The 16,144-nt window shown below is 45.6% G+C and overlaps 1 protein-coding gene and 1 long non-coding RNA gene across 2 annotated transcripts in view; both read right to left on the reverse strand.

Moving 5' to 3' along the window:
- Positions 1–16,144, reverse strand: part of LOC309497214 (uncharacterized protein) — a 54,859-nt gene that overhangs the window by 25,169 nt on the left and 13,546 nt on the right. The window contains exons 2-9 of the mRNA XM_082167466.1: positions 6,553–6,736; positions 6,381–6,464; positions 6,242–6,295; positions 5,431–5,517; positions 3,915–3,977; positions 3,653–3,750; positions 3,452–3,566; positions 3,204–3,344 (exon numbers count right to left, since the gene is read on the reverse strand). Coding sequence (XP_082023592.1) covers positions 3,733–3,750; positions 3,915–3,977; positions 5,431–5,517; positions 6,242–6,295; positions 6,381–6,464; positions 6,553–6,609 — 363 coding nt within the window. The 5' untranslated portion in view covers positions 6,610–6,736 and the 3' untranslated portion in view covers positions 3,204–3,344; positions 3,452–3,566; positions 3,653–3,732. The remainder of the gene's footprint in view (positions 1–3,203; positions 3,345–3,451; positions 3,567–3,652; positions 3,751–3,914; positions 3,978–5,430; positions 5,518–6,241; positions 6,296–6,380; positions 6,465–6,552; positions 6,737–16,144) is intronic.
- On the reverse strand, positions 6,947–9,670 carry LOC309497826. The gene is made up of 6 exons (XR_014205721.1): positions 9,476–9,670; positions 9,224–9,294; positions 8,894–8,949; positions 8,570–8,651; positions 8,057–8,167; positions 6,947–7,496 (listed from the first exon to the last, which is right to left on the reverse strand). It is a non-coding gene; the product is annotated as an uncharacterized lncRNA (long non-coding RNA).

A 16,144-nucleotide genomic window follows, 5' to 3' on the forward strand; every position in this document is an offset into this window, starting at 1 on the left:
GATAGGGCGTTTTTTTTTTTTTTTTTTTTTTTTTTTTACTTTCTGAAGAAACTCTGCCCTACAGCAACCAAAAGTTCAAAATTGCTCATAACTCTTAGACCGTTTGTCCCAGGATCAAGTGTCTTATATCGTCGGAATCCTTGGCTCAAGGCGGACAAAATTGCTATCTCCGATTTGGATGTAGGCAGGGAAAATGTTCTGCTATGTCGAATTTTGTCCAAAACCTACTTTTGCAAACTAGTCCCTGTTTTTTCGCCCGATCGGAACCAAACCAGTGTAGGACAAGTCTCTGGACTCTCTAGATCAATAATTATCGAAAAAAAGTTGAACTTTGGCATTTGGGTGGCTGTAACAGGGTCAATTAAAAAAGGGGGCGTGGCAAAATACACTCAAAAGCCTATAAATCCCAAAGGAAAACTCAGAACTTCAGAAAAAATTATGAGCATATGTGTCAGAACATGGTGAGGAAGCCTGCAGAGTTTCATGGAGATCAGACCATAGGTGGCGCTATAACTGGCAAAAATCCTTCATTCTTATTAGGGGTTCAAGCATGAAATGCTGAAACCCTATTGTAATTGTAAGCATTTGTAAAACGCATCGTGCAGGACAAACTGTAAGGCCTAGAGACTTGAAACCTGGCCAAGATGGTAGGCCTCAATTTGGGGACAACCTATTAGAGTATGACACCGATTGGCCCATAGGTGGCGCTACAGCAACCAAAAGTACAAAATTGCTCATAACTCTTAGACCGTTTGTCCCAGGATCAAGTGTCTTATATCGTTGGAATCCTTGGCTCAAGACGGACAAAATGGCTATCTCCGATTTGGATGTAGGCAGGGAAAATGTTCTGCTATGTCGAATTTTGTCCAAAACCTACTTTTGCAAACTAGTCCCTGGTTTTTCGCCCGATCGGAACCAAACCAGTCTAGGACAAGACTCTGGACTCTCTAGATCAATAATTATCGAAAAAAAGTTGAACTTTGGCATTTGGGTGGCTGTAACAGGGTCATTTAGAAAAGGGGGCGTGGCAAAATACACTCAAAAGCCTATAAATCCCAAAGGCAAACTCAGAACTTCACAAAAATTTATGAGCATATGTGTCAGAACATGGTGAGGAAGCATGCAGAGTTTCATGGAGATCGGACTATAGGTGGCGCTATAACTGGCAAAAAGCCTTCATTCTTATTAGGGGTTCAAGCATGAAATGCACACGCACGCACACACACACGCACACAAGCACGCACGCACACAAGGACACGCATACACACTCGCGCACGCGCAAAAACACACGCACACGCACTCACACATGCACACAGACACACGCACGCACACGCACGCACGCATTCGCACGCACGCGCACACACACACACGCGCAACAACACACACGCACACATACACACATACACGCACTCACGCACACACAGACACACGCACACACATGCACACACACGCACGCACGCACACAAACACACGCACGCACACACATGCACACACACACATAACACGCACACACGCACGCACACACACGCACGCACGCACACACACACATGTTTGTGTGTGTGCTCGTGTGTGTGTGCGTGTGCGCGTGTGTGTGCGTGCGTGTGCTCGTGTGTGCGTGCTTGTGCTCGTGTGTGCGTGTGTGTGTGCGTGTGTGTGTGTGTGAATGTTATGTGTGTGTGCTCGTGTGTGTGTGTGCTCGTGTGCGTGCGTGCGTGTGTTTGTGAATGTTATGTGTGCGTGTGTGTGCGTGTGTGTTTGCGTGTGTGGTGTGCATGTGTGTGTCCGCCTTGAGCCAAGGATTCCAACGATATAAGACACTTGATCCTGAGACAAACGGTCTAAGAGTTATGGGCGATTTTGTACTTTTGGTTGCTGTAGCGCCACCTATGGGCCAATCGGTGTCATACTCTGATAGGTTGTCCCCAAATTGAGGCCTACCATCTTGGCCGGGTTTCAAGTCTCCAGGCCTTACGGTTTGTCCTGCACGATGCGTTTTACAAATGCTTACAATTACAATAGGGTTTCAGCATTTCATGCTTGAACCCCTAATAAGAATGAAGGCTTTTTGCCAGTTATAGCGCCACCTATGGTCCGATCTCCATGAAACTCTGCATGCTTCCTCACCATGTTCTGACACATATGCTCATCAATTTTTGTGAAGTTCTGAGTTTTCCTTTGGGATTTATAGGCTTTTGAGTGTATTTTGCCACGCCCCCTTTTCTAAATGACCCTGTTACAGCCACCCAAATGCCAAAGTTCAACTTTTTTTCGATAATTATTGATCTAGAGAGTCCAGAGAATTGTCCTAGACTGGTTTGGTTCCGATCGGGCGAAAAACCAGGGACTAGTTTGCAAAAGTAGGTTTTGGACAAAATTCGACATAACAGAACATTTTCCCTGCCTACATCCAAATCGGAGATAGCCATTTTGTCTGCCTTGAGCCAAGGATTCCAACGATATAAGACACTTGATCCTGGGACAAACGGTCTAAGAGTTAGGAGCAATTTTTAACTTTTGGTTGCTGTAGCGCCACCTATGGGCCAATCGGTGTCATACTCTGATAGGTTGTCCCCAAATTGAGGCCTACCACCGACCCCGTAAACGGCCGTAAATCTCCCTAATTTTCGGCAGTTAACGACAATTTACAGCCTGTGAACGTCGCGTTCGTCTGTGCCGAATATTGTCGGAAACAAACCATGACGTATGCAGAGCGCTCGCGCCGGAGGTGTGAATGGCTCTAATTACCATATGAATAGCAGCTCCCGCCAGAGAAAGGCTTGAATTTCCTCACTCACTATTGGTTGAACCCACGTGGTTTAAACAAGAAAAATCACTCGTGATTGGTTGGCAGATCTGTTACTATTGGTCACCCTCGCTCATTATAAATTCAAAAAATTATAATATTCATATAAATAATAATATATAAATTATTTTTTTATATTCATAAATTCAAAAAATTATAATATTTATATAAATTATGATATATAAATTGTTTTTTTATATTCATAATATGCTATTCTGTGGTATATTCATGTCATTGTTAACCTATGGACTACACTATTATTACCATCAAGGACATGAATTTATAAAGGAAAGGAAAATTTGTTTTCATCTTCGGAGCTGTAGGTGACTAGCGGCGTTCTCTCTGAATTCGATCCACTTTGAAAACGTCTGTGGTGTGTTGCCCTGTATTTAGGAGTCACCTCTAATCTCGACTGCAGCGTAGCACAGAGCTCTGTGAGCTCCTGGCTGGTGGTTGAACTTCATCGGACATCAGATCTATGGTGGCGCACTTCCAAATGCCCACGTCATCCTCACCTAGCACACCGTCTCGCTTCTAGCAGCTGTAAAAACAACCAATACAGACAATCAGTACTGTGATGCACTGTGTATGGACACAAAACATCTATTAATGCACGTGAAAAAGTGTCACATTGACAAAAAATCGTACCCTCTTTCTTCTCGCTTGACTCCGAGCTGAACTCTTCACAGCTTCTGCAATGCCAGATCTGGTTGTTTGTACCTGAAGCTCCTGCGTACTGTCTCGTAGTACGTCTTACAGGCAGCTGGAAAACAATTAAATGAGAGTGATATGAATAAAAACAACGCAAGTCACAGTAAAATGAAACAAGGAGAAAATAGTAAAAGTTACTTACAATGTCGTCATGATCAGCGTCATGAAAATCTGGACTTGCAGACATAGCTCTGAGTAAATGTGAGGTTACGCCCTCGTTATGAGGCGAGGTTACTCTATGGAAACAAAATGTATGATTAAGATCGTAAACTATAACGGATCTATTTTCTTATACAAGAGAATGAAAGCATATTCTTTGAATCTTACCTTTAAAATGTTTAAGTTTTTATGAAAGTAAAAAAATAAAAGAATTTAAGATTCTTTTTTTTTTTTTTTTTACCTTGATCCAGTTCGTAGCGCCCACAATTTGTCTCAGAGTTGTGAAGATGGCATATACTGCTTCCTGTAAATTACAGGATTATTTACAATTATTAAACAAATAATAGCCATCAATCCCATGACCTCTTGCTTTATGATGAAATCATGAAAAACAGAATATTCTTACATTTCACAAGGCCTGACAAAATACAAAAGTGACCGATGAGATGAATACTTACTGGGTGTCAACATCTGGTTGTTTGTACCTGAAGTTCCTGCGTACTGTCTCGTAGTATGTCTACAGCAAGTCACAGTAAAATGAAACAAGAAGAAAATAGTAAAAGTTACTTACACACAATGTTGTCATGATCAGCGTCATGAAAATCTGGACTTGCAGACATAGCTCCGAGTAAATGTGAGGTTACGCCCTCGTTATGAGGCAAGGTTACTCTGAAAACAAAATGTATGATTAAGATCGGTATCTATAACGGATCTATTTTAGGCCTGACAAAATACAAAAGTGACCGATGAGATGAATACTTACTGGGTGTCAACAGGTCTTTGCTCAGAGGTGCGATAGCATCTTAAGGGCGAAAAAAACAAATATTCAAAAATGTACAATTATTGAAATCAAACAAAAAGGTAAGAATTGCCACACTCTGCTCTTCTAAGCAAGACTGTCTGAAACATGTCATTAAGCCAATAAAATAAACTGTTACCAAACTTGATTCTCAAGCAGTAAGTAAAGACCAATTTATAGTTATGCGTCGACCTCCCGCTGTAGCTACAGAGTAGGCTGTGTACATAGCGTACCCTTTAGCACACCCTGATGGGCACCTCTCCCAAAATGTAACAATGCGTAAATTTTACGTGGACGGAAGCGCTGTGATTGGTCTAGAACGCCTCCCTCGGGTTTCACAGGCTTCTTTCTGCATGTGTAATTGTGCGTCAACAGGGACAACAATGCAGAAGTATAAATGAAACAGTGTAGCCTATAGCGTAGAGGCTCGGGCTTCGGTCTGACGCAAAAGTATAAATCAGCCTTAAAGGATTAGTTCACCTCAAAATGAAAATTTCCTGATAATTTACTCACACTGAGTGACAAGATATCCATGTCTGTCTTTCCTCAGTGGAAAATAAATTAAGTTTAAGGAAAACATTTCCATATTTTTAATGGCATATACTTTAATGGCAACCAAAGATCTCAATGTTCCAAGACGGTTCAAATGTCCTTCTCAATGCAGCTTCAGAGTCTCTACACAATCCCAGTCGAGAAATCAGGTTCTTATCTAGCAAAACCATCTGTCATTTTCTAAAATTATATATACACATTTATGTATTTTTTAAACAATTGTTTGTCTTGTGCTAGTCTGCTGGCATTACAGACATTTGAACCTTCTTTGAACATTGGGATTGTTGGTTGCCATTAAAGTCCAATCTCTGTAGAAAAATACTGAAATGTTATTCCTCAAAACTAAATTTATTTTCCACTGAAAAAAGAAATAAAGGTTGGGGCAACAGATAAAGTGAATACTCACTGGAAATTTCCTTGCGCTGAAATCTGGCTGCACATTTCTCCGGGTCAGAGAAGGCTTCAACAAGACATTCAAAGTTTGACTTAGAGTCTGAAACACATGAGTCAGCCAGTAAGTACGGTCATGTTGCCTATACTAAATTAATAATGAAATACTGGAGTCATTACTACGCTTAATTAAGAGTGAGAAGAACCTGGCTACTCATCTTGAATGGACTAAAAAAAGCGAATGTTTTATGGCGCTTTTCCATTACCAGTACCAGCTCGAGTCGAGCGAATGTTTTGGCGCTTTTCCATTACCAGTACCAGCTCAACTCGGCTCGCTTTTCGCTCCGTTTTCCATTGCAGATATGGCGCTTTTCCACTACAAAGTACCAGCTCACCTCGGCTCGCCTCGACTCGACTCGACTCAGCTCGGCTCGCTTTTCGCTCCGTTTTCCATTGCAGATAGTACCTCCACATTAGTTCCTGGTCGAAATTCATCTTTCCATAGAACGTTTGAAAAGTAACTGACACTACTGGAACTTCAAACGGGCAGGGACGACCAGACTCTGACCATAGAACGCTGCCCGTTTGAAGTTCCAGTAGTGTCAGTTACTTTTCAAATGTTCTATGGAAAGATGAAACTAAAACTTTAGCTTTTTTGTCCATTCAAGATGAGTAGGTTCTCACTCTTAATTAAGCGGCTTAAATAACTCTGACCAGCACTGTATATATTTAAAATAGATTATTCACAAGCAGTAAAAAACTACTTGTCTTGAATGGAGTGTGACTTTGTGCAGAGCAATGTTTTGTGCAGGGGGAAAAGTACTTACCAGGAGTGGACATTTCACTGCCAGGATGCTCCACTTGGCTAGACATGGCACAATCTTTATTAGATAAAACACATGAATAAGCCTGTGACTTATGTTGTACACAACACAATATTATGTTTAAGTTGTCATCAGTACTCACCAGTATTGTGCAACATGCTGGTGTCCTCAATGGGCTGCAGCTTCCTTCGTACATTATTGAAGGGGGTAACGTTATATCTTGACGCTTATACAGAGGTAATGTAAAATAAAATATATAAATTTAAAGAATTTAATTTTTAAACTGCAATTATAAATTAAGAGAAAACGATTACCCCTGATATTCTCATCCGAATCCAATAATACTGCAAAATAAAATAAAAATCAATCATTTGTATAAAATTTCAGGCCCAATTTGTATCAACCGATTTTATATTTCAAATGTATAAAATAACTGAAAATGAGAATACCATTTCTAACAGAACCCTCCGATTTTTTTTTTTTTTTTTTTTGTGTGTGCTTCCCCATACAAAAATGTAATATATGGCCATATATGTACTTATATTTTGAATAGCATGACATATATCTATACATATATTTGACTTATCTGAGAACACAATATATGCCTGCAACCAGGGGTTAAATTGGGATTTATTATGTGGGGGGGCTCTCCCTAGGGGGGTCCGGGGGTATACAATTTATACTTCTGCGTCGAGTGTACGTGTATCGTGTATTTATTCAGATATTTCAGCATCAATGTGTATAGAAAAATGTATATATTTGAAAACACTACATTGCATTTATTTATATTGCACTATTTATTATTTCAGACTACAAATCAAAAAAGGAATGTTTTATATAGGGGTAAGGATACCCATTAAGCCTATGTACCCTTTAAGCCCACTTTCGACTCTGAAGTCAAATAAAAAATAGAGAAAATAATATTCAAGTCTAGTGAACTCTGACCTGCGAATTCGCTCTACATATAACGTATAAGTCTCACCTCCAATGAAGAATTTGAAAACCTGTAACTGCTGTGTTGTTTATGAGAGAGAAAGAGAAAAAAAGTTTGAAACTACTATCAATTTTTTTTTTTTTTGTGACTTTACACCTACAAATTCCACTGTCACAGGTGCTCAGTTTTGCTATAATAATGCCCTCACAGAACATGGTAATAATCAGCCATCCATGCAAAAGCAAAGGTCGGTGTAGTTTACAGGAACATCTGTCCAGGCCAACATCTGATGCCTTGATGCCTTCCGCTGGGATCCCAGAAAACCTGAAAAAATATATATATATATTACAGTTCAAAATCTATCATACATACATCTCATCTGGTATCACAAATTATCATTCCAAGTTCACTTTAAGATATGCTCAATATTAGGGCTCCACAATATTGAAAAATGTAGAGTTTATTTAGAGATATCAGCCGTATGGTTTAGTGCATGCGCGGCTCCAGGTTTGTATCTGGTAAATTACCCCACTAATAATGCCCAGAATGGTACCAAACTTCTACAGTAGTACAAATAGGTTCTGTACTCATTAAACCAGGCATTGGAAAGTTTGTAAGTACATCAGGAGTTTATTTAAATAACATTTGCCTGATGGCGAATGCTACTGCTGACGCGAATGTTGATGTCACTTGATGAGTACAGAACCCATTTGTACTTCTGTACTACTCATTTTCCCCGACATAGAGCAGATCGGCACACAACAAAAACTGCTGTTCGGATGTTCCCTTTTCTGATATTTTAGCATTCGTGACATTTTAATTAAAACAGAAATAAGAATTTTAGTGTAATAAGCGAAAATTAACAGTAAACCGAGATCACCTACCGCTGCAGATGTGTACGGAAGTGAAAAGCAGAAATGCTTAGACCTCTTTCCGGTTCGACCGCTGGGCGCTCCGCATAACCCCTATTGGGGGGATTTTGTAGAGGAGTGAACCTGCATAGAAAATTACAATAGATAACAAGCATTGATAAATACAATAGAAGAAAAATACAGTTGAAATAAGCAGTGCATTATGTTTTTCAGTTAAATCTGAAAACATCAGGTACAGAAATTGAATTATCAAAATGTAAAATAAGTCTTCACTGTAAAAATAAAATAACTATAAATTAATTAAATGTATCTTTGCTAAAGCTACAAGTCATTTTCTCTTTTGATGTTTGATCACCATTGGCGACACAAACAGCTGCGGGTACGTTAGGCTACTGTCCCTTTAAGACGAATGCGCAGACCTAATATAAATGACACGCATCTGTTTTCTTTCTGTTTAAAACACACAAGACTGTTTACGAGGAAACTCGCCAAGATGGGCATTTTGACAAGATGGGCTAAACTTACCTTCTTCATCTACTGACTATGGATGGCATCAAGGTCTTGTCCTGAAGAATCACAGGGCCAAACAATAGGGATTATATCTCATCTGGTAACAAGAGCAAAGCCATAACTTTAAGAACTCTAATGATATATTTACCCCCTGATATTGCATTGGGGAGATCAATTCAAACATTTTTAAAGGCTAAGAGTATGAGCCACAGCTGCCCAAGATATCTGTGAAAAATAACTGCCTAAAGTTGTCGACCCCCTGAACCACATTCAGCATTTAAAAGTACAAAGAATTTCAGTATTGATCAATAAAAAAAAAACATACAAATACATAAATACCTTTGAGTTGGACAGTATGGTGTCAGTCTCATTGGCCAACATAATTCAAAACAGACCTAAAGAAATAAAATAAAATATACTAATGATCAGGATATCATGTTATCATAATAGTTAAATGAATTATTATTATAACTATGACCATTATAATATTGTATTAGTCGCCTATTATTTAGCTGATTATTTAGCCTACAGGCTTCTCAAGGACAATCTCACTGAAAAACCCTGGGGTTAATGATTTTAAAATGTGAGACTTATTTCATAAGCATAAATCTTACAGACCCCAAACCTTTGAACAGTAGTGCACTGTATGTTTGAGGTGGTTTTGCTTACTAGTCATATGGTTCATAGCCGTGGAGATTGTCTTGGACAGGGGGTGCAGCAGGCCATCACAGCATGATGATCTAGGAACATAATAAGCTATTTGTCACAGAGCCAACAATATTACATGGGATTGGTTTAATAAAAGGAACCAAGCTAGAACAGAGGTGAAATGCAGAAAAGATAAATATATAAAAATCTTAAGATAATATATTGTGAAATAAATGCATATGGAATTATTATCATGATTAAACAATAACTCACCCCTTGTTGTAGAGGATTTTTTTTCACTCTCGCTATTCTGAAATCACATTTTAGCAATATTGGTAAGTGACGTCACTGATTAAGTTAACAATACAGTGCATTCTTTTAGGTTAAATAAATTAGCTTACTTCCAATCACCCATTGACAAATTACCAGCAAAACTATAAAAAAAACTGTTATCTACACTAAATATGTGTTTAAAAACGTACTCGGTTACTAACGTAACCTCGGTTCTCTCTAGAAGAGGGAACGAGTACTGCGTTTTGTAAAAACGCTACGGGAAAAGTCTCTTTTCACGAAATACTGAAGCAAAAAATTATCCTTAATTTTCATACATGTAAAGCGCGTTGCGGCAGTGCTTAGCTATGGCGAGACGGCTCGCTCGCTCATTGGCTGCTCTGCAGCAACTGCATAAGCCTATCGAGCGAGGCCTGAGGTGACGTCAGGCCAATGAGGACGCTTCGCGCCCTCCTAGCCATTTCCCGCCGAGACGGGTGTGGCTAGCCTCTATATAAGGAGCTCGAGAAGGCTGATTCACTTGATTTTCATCGCCGAAGCGAACCAGAGTGAACCGTACGCACGGCAGAGAACGCAGTACTCGTTCCCTCTTCTAGAAAGAACCGAGGTTACGTTAGTAACCGAGTACGTTCTCTTACGAGAGTCCTCTCGTACTGCGTTTTGTAAAAACGCTACGGGAACCCCTTGTAAAACGCCGTGCGTGCTGGGATAAAGACACCGATCACTGGAAGCAAACCAGGTGTACAGTGCATAATCACCAGATAGACTCACAAAGAGTCTGGGACTACATAATTCCCTATATTGTGACGTCCGCGGACGTAAAACATGACCTCACGGAGAGAGTCTAGAGACAAGAGGGGATTCCTCTGTCCTTATAAGGTTGCGTCAGCAGACGCGAATATGACATCACATAGACAGGGTGGGGAAACCTGAGCTAAATGTGGGAAATGTGGGTCTTACACAGTTCTGCCCATAAGACAGTCGGCAGTGCGTTGCGCATGCGATTTCAGTGTTCTAGTTAGACAGCTGAATCGGCTACACCGATAGTAGCTTAGCCTGCAAGGCGGGAACCTCTAGGTTGTAAAACCTAATAAATGTAGACGGCGAGGCCCAGCCCGCCGCCGTACATATATCCTGTAAGGAAATCCCGCTGGACCAAGCCCACGAGGAGGCAACACCCCTTGTGGAGTGCGCTCTAACTCCCAACGGGCACTGGAGGCCCTTGGCAGTATAAGCCAGCGCTATGGCGTCAACTATCCATCTGGATAAGCTCTGTTTCGAAACAGCCATTCCCTTGGAACGTCCACTGAACGAGACAAAGAGCTGCTCAGTCTGTCTGAAGACAGCAGAGCGGGACACGTAAGCTCTTAAAGCCCTAATGGGGCAAAGAAAACTTGAGTCCCCTTCCTCACTTGATCCCGGCAGGGCAGACAGGGAGATAACCTGAGCCCGAAATGGTGTGTTGAGGGATTTTGGCACATAGCCATGCTTAGGTTTGAGTATGACTTTAGAGTCGTTAGGTCCAAACTCTAAGCACGCTGGGCTCACAGAGAGCGCGTGCAGGTCGCCTATGCGCTTCACTGAAGCGAGAGCCATCAAGAACACTGTTTTGAAAGACAAATGTTTGAGGCTAATAGATTGGATAGGCTCGAAAGGGGCACCTTTCATGGCCGCCAAAACCGTAGAAAGGTCCCACATAGGGACTGAAGGAGGTCTGGGAGGATTTAGCCTCCTAGCTCCCCTGAGGAAGCGGATGACTAAATCGTTCCTTCCTAGAGACTGCCCCAGCGTTGTTCCAGAGAACGCTGTAATAGCCGCCACATAAACTTTGAGCGTGGAAGGGGATCTGCCCTTATCCAACAGCTCCTGTAGGAAGGAGAGAACCTCCGTCACCTCACAATCGAGAGGTGATATGCTCCGAGCTGTACACCAGCCGGAGAAAACCGACCACTTCGAGGCATTAAGCCGCCGAGTCGACGGCGCTCTGGCCTGAGTGATGGTGTTTATCACTCCCTCTGCGAGGTCAACGGATAACCGTTGAGCGCCCACACGTGAAGCGACCACAGCTCCGGGTGCGGGTGCCAAATCGAGCCCCCGGCCTGCGAGAGGAGATCTCTCCTCAATGGCACTGGCCATGGAGCGATGTCTGCTAGCTGCATCAGGACTGGGAACCATGCTTGGTTCTTCCAGAACGGTGCTACAAGCAGCATTGAGCATTTCGTTTCCTTGACTCGCTCTAACACCTGAGGCAGGAGGGAGACGGGGGGAAAGGCATAAAGCGGGCAGCGCGGCCACATGTGGGACAGCGCGCTGTCGTTCTTGGAAAAGAACACGGGGCAATGAGCGTTTTCGCGGGACGCGAATAGGTCCACCTCCGCTCTGCCGAATCTCTCCCACAACAGCCGGACTGTTTGTGGGTGTAGAGACCATTCGCCCAGGGGAATGTTGTTCCTGGACAGTCTGTCTGGGCCCACATTCTGGAGCCCAGGCACATGCACTGCTCTCAGCGAGCGCAAATTGTGCTGAGCCCATATTAGGAGGCGTTTCGCCAGCCTGTACAGGGATGTGGATCTCAGACCGCCCTGGCGATTTATATAGGACACCACGGCCGTGTTGTCCGAACGGACTACAACGTGTTGGTCCTTGATTTGGGGATAAAAGCGCGTTAGCGCATTGTGCACTGCCAGCATTTCCAGGCAGTTGATGTGTTGGAGCTTTTCTCGTTTCGACCACAGGCCGAAGAACGGTCTGCCCTCGAGCAGCGCTCCCCATCCCGAGGTGGATGCGTCGGTCGACACCATCCTCACTCCCGAGGAAGTCCCCAGGCTTACACCTGATCGGTACCAGTCGTCCGCCAACCAAGGTATCAGGGCTGTGACACAGCTCTGATTGACCTTGAGACGCAACCGGCCGGACACCCACGCTCCGCGCGGAACTCGCACTTTCAACCAGAACTGCAGAGGGCGCATGCGGAGCAAGCCCAGCTGGAGAACCGGTGATGCTGAGGCCATGAGACCTAGCATCCTTTGAAACGTCCTGAGCGGGGTAGACGCGCCGCAGCGGAAAGATCTCGCCACGCGCTGAATGTGCAGCACGCGCTGTGGCGACAGCCGCGCTGTCATAGACTGTGAGTCCAGAATGGTACCCAGAAACGAAATCGTTTGACTGGGGTTCAGTGAACTCTTCGTCCAATTGACCGTGATACCAAGATTCTCGAGGTGATCGAGTAAAATGGTTCTGTGCTCCACGAGCTGTGATCGTGATTGAGCTAGGATCAGCCAGTCGTCCAAATAGTTCAGCTCTCGCATGCCTCTGAGTCTGAGAGGAGCGAGCGCCGCGTCCATGCATTTCGTAAATGTACGAGGTGCCAGGGACAAGCCGAACGGAAGGACTGTATACTGGTATATCTGACCCTCGAAGGCGAATCTCAAGTATCGCCTGTGATGTGACGCTATCTGTATTTGAAAATACGCGTCCTTCAGATCTATTGACATGAACCAGTCTCCTCGGCGAACCTGCGCGAGGATTTTCCTGGTCGTGAGCATTCTGAAACTGCGTTTCACTAATGCTTTGTTCAGCCGTCTTAGATCCAGTATGGGTCTGATACCACCGTCCTTTTTGGGGACTAGAAAGTATCTGCTGTATAGTCCCCCTTCGCTTTGAGCTAGGGGTACATGCTCTATCGCCCCCTTGCATATCAGTTTTGATATTTCGGCGCGAAGTAGGTGTGCTACTTCTAAATTCACCGTAGTCTCGACGCGCGCTGTGAAGCGGGGAGGGCGTCGACAAAACTGTAGCGAGAAGCCTCTCTTTATAATGCCTAGCACCCAGTCCGAAACCCCTGGAAGCGCTGCCCATGCTTCTGCATGGCTGGCTAAGGGCTGGATGCGAAGCGCGCTCTGTTCGCCGTGCGACAGAGGTGCTTCGAGGTGCGATAACATAGGCGTTATGCCTGTGGCATTCGAGGCGAGGGGCGCGCTTAATACAGCGGGCAGCGCTCTGCTCGTCCTCGGCCTTACTACAGTGCTTAACTGAGTGAGGGAGGGCTGAGCGAGCCCCGCGGGACTCATGTCTGCGAGTAACTGTGGGCGGGGAGCGGGCACATTCACTGCTTTGGACGCGCTGCCTGCCTGAGCAGAGCGAGCGCGCACAGGTTTCGTTTTTACAGAGAGCCTGTGGTCTGTGAGACATAGTGTATGTGGGCACTGGGAAGTGGGCACTTTCACTATATTGGAAGCGCAATCGACCTGAGTCGATTTTATGTGCGCGAGCCCTAAGTGAAGGGCTGTGCTTGTGTGTAGGGATGGGCACTGAGGAGTGGGCATCGACACTACATTTATAGCACCATCGGCCGTGGCCGGGACACCAGAAAATACACTCTTTTCGGGATATATCTGGGTAGCCGTGAAAACGGCTTTTGTGTGCAGGCGAGCGGGCAACTGTGCAGGCTTGTGTCTTGCAGAAAACGCTGGAACAGTCGCGAGTCTTGGGACTGAAACAGCGGTGCGCTTGGGTGAGAGACCGGCCGCAGCGGGACTCACACACCTGCGCTTCCCTAGGAGTGCTAGGACTTCTTCGGGGCTTCCGGCTTCACCACAATCCTCGGTCGTGGCCCGCGCTGAGCGGGGCGTCGGCTGGTAGAGCGAGAGCGGGACCTAGAGCTGTGCTGCTGTCGCTGCTGTCGCTGCTGTGAAGATGTGGCGGAAGGCGGGGGTTGATGCTGAGAGCTCCGCGGAGTCTGTTTTTCGCGACTCGCTGCAGAACCGGAGCGCTTCGGCAGGAAGTGCTTGAAGGCCTGAGACGCTTTCTGGGCCTCGGTAAATCTCTCCACAAACTCGGAGAGAGAAGAACCGAAAAGGCCAGTGGAAGACAGCGGGGCGTCGAGAAACGCGTTGCGCTCGGAATCAGCCATCTCCGTGAGCGTAAGCCATAGATGTCTCTCAGCAACAGTGGCGGAAGCCATACATCTTCCCATGGCCTGTGCAGCAGACTTGGTAGCGCGGAGTGTTAGATCCGAAGCGCTCCTCAGATCCGCGATGCAGATAGCTTCCGGTCCCATCTCATCCAACTTACGGAGGAGATCACCCTGGAATATCTGCAGCGTAGCCATGGTGTGTAGTGCTGACGCAGCCTGCCCAGCGGCGGAGAAAATTCGCGCGAGCAGCGTCGACGTCATGCGGCAGGCTTTGGAAGGCAACACCGGTTTAGTCCGCCGTCCAGCAGAGGGCGGGCAAAGGTGGGTCGCTATCGCCTGTTCCACCGGCGGAAGTGAAAGGTAGCCTCGTTCCTTCGCATTATCCAGGGAGGAAAATGCTGGCGACACAGACGAGCGCGTTCGCGCAGAGTAAGGCGCATTCCAAGCCTTCGCCACTTCTTCATGAAGCTCAGGAAGAAAGGGGGCGGGCTTAGATTCCGGAGAAGTGCGCTCACCAGGGAGGAAGCTACCATCCAGCCGGGTACGAGAGGGGAGTTCCGGTGCAGACCACTCGAGGCCAGTGGGCTTGCGGGCAGGAGGCGCGAGGTCCTCAGAGCTCGCCCAGTCCTCGCTGCCTGAAGCTGGCGGAGAGCAGGAATCCTTCTCTCCCGACGCGGCCTCGGAAACGACTTCCTCTGATGAAGCGGCGGCAGACTGCGGGCGCTGAGCATCAGGAAGTGAAACAGGAGAAGCCGGTGAAGCAGGCGGGCGAACCGGCGAGCTTGGTCGGGCTGGAGCGGGTTCCGGGGCCCGCTGCGAGCGGCGCTTCTTACGGCGCGGCAGCGCGGCGGGGAATGCAGACTCTGAGAAGGATGCCAGGCGAGTCCGCAGAGTCACCATCGGCAAAAGGTCGCAGTGAGGGCAGCCGCCGTCAGCGAGCGCGAGTGCTGCATGGCTCTCACCCAAACAGGAAACGCAGATGATATGTTGGTCTCCCTGGGCGAGTGGGGCTCGGCACGAGCCACATGAAGGCATCTTGAAAAAGACGCAGCTCTTTTAGGGGGTGAGTGTCGCGGGGCGAACACACACACACACACACAAGAACAGAGTAATAAAGGATATAGCGCCGGAAAGCGCAGCAGGTACGGCTGTAGAAGGCGGCGTTGCCAGCAGCTTCGAGTGGCTCGTCCCGCTGAAGTGCTTGCCTCAAACGACGCTTGCTTCCTCGTGATCCAGCGATGCGAGAGCTTCGCTGAAGAGATGAAAATCAAGTGAATCAGCCTTCTCGAGCTCCTTATATAGAGGCTAGCCACACCCGTCTCGGCGGGAAATGGCTTGGAGGGCGCGAAGCGTCCTCATTGGCCTGACGTCACCTCAGGCCTCGCTCGATAGGCTTATGCAGTTGCTGCAGAGCAGCCAATGAGCGAGCGAGCCGTCTCGCCATAGCTAAGCACTGCCGCAACGCGCTTTACATGTATGAAAATTAAGGATAATTTTTTGCTTCAGTATTTCGTGAAAAGAGACTTTTCCCGTAGCGTTTTTACAAAACGCAGTACGAGAGGACTCTCGTAAGAGAACCCAAACTTTCATAAATAAGACCTTAACTTAACGTAACTTAGGCCTAACGTTCTCTTCTGAAACCGGTTAGCTTAGATGCTAACGGACTTTTTCAAAGACACAAAACCATTTCTTTAAAGTAAATATTCAACAGAAGCGTGTCAATTACACGTAAGAAA

The sequence above is a fragment of the Leuciscus leuciscus genome, assembly GCF_965113295.1.
Source record: "Leuciscus leuciscus genome assembly, chromosome: 4".
Classification (NCBI taxonomy): Eukaryota; Metazoa; Chordata; class Actinopteri; order Cypriniformes; family Leuciscidae; genus Leuciscus; species Leuciscus leuciscus.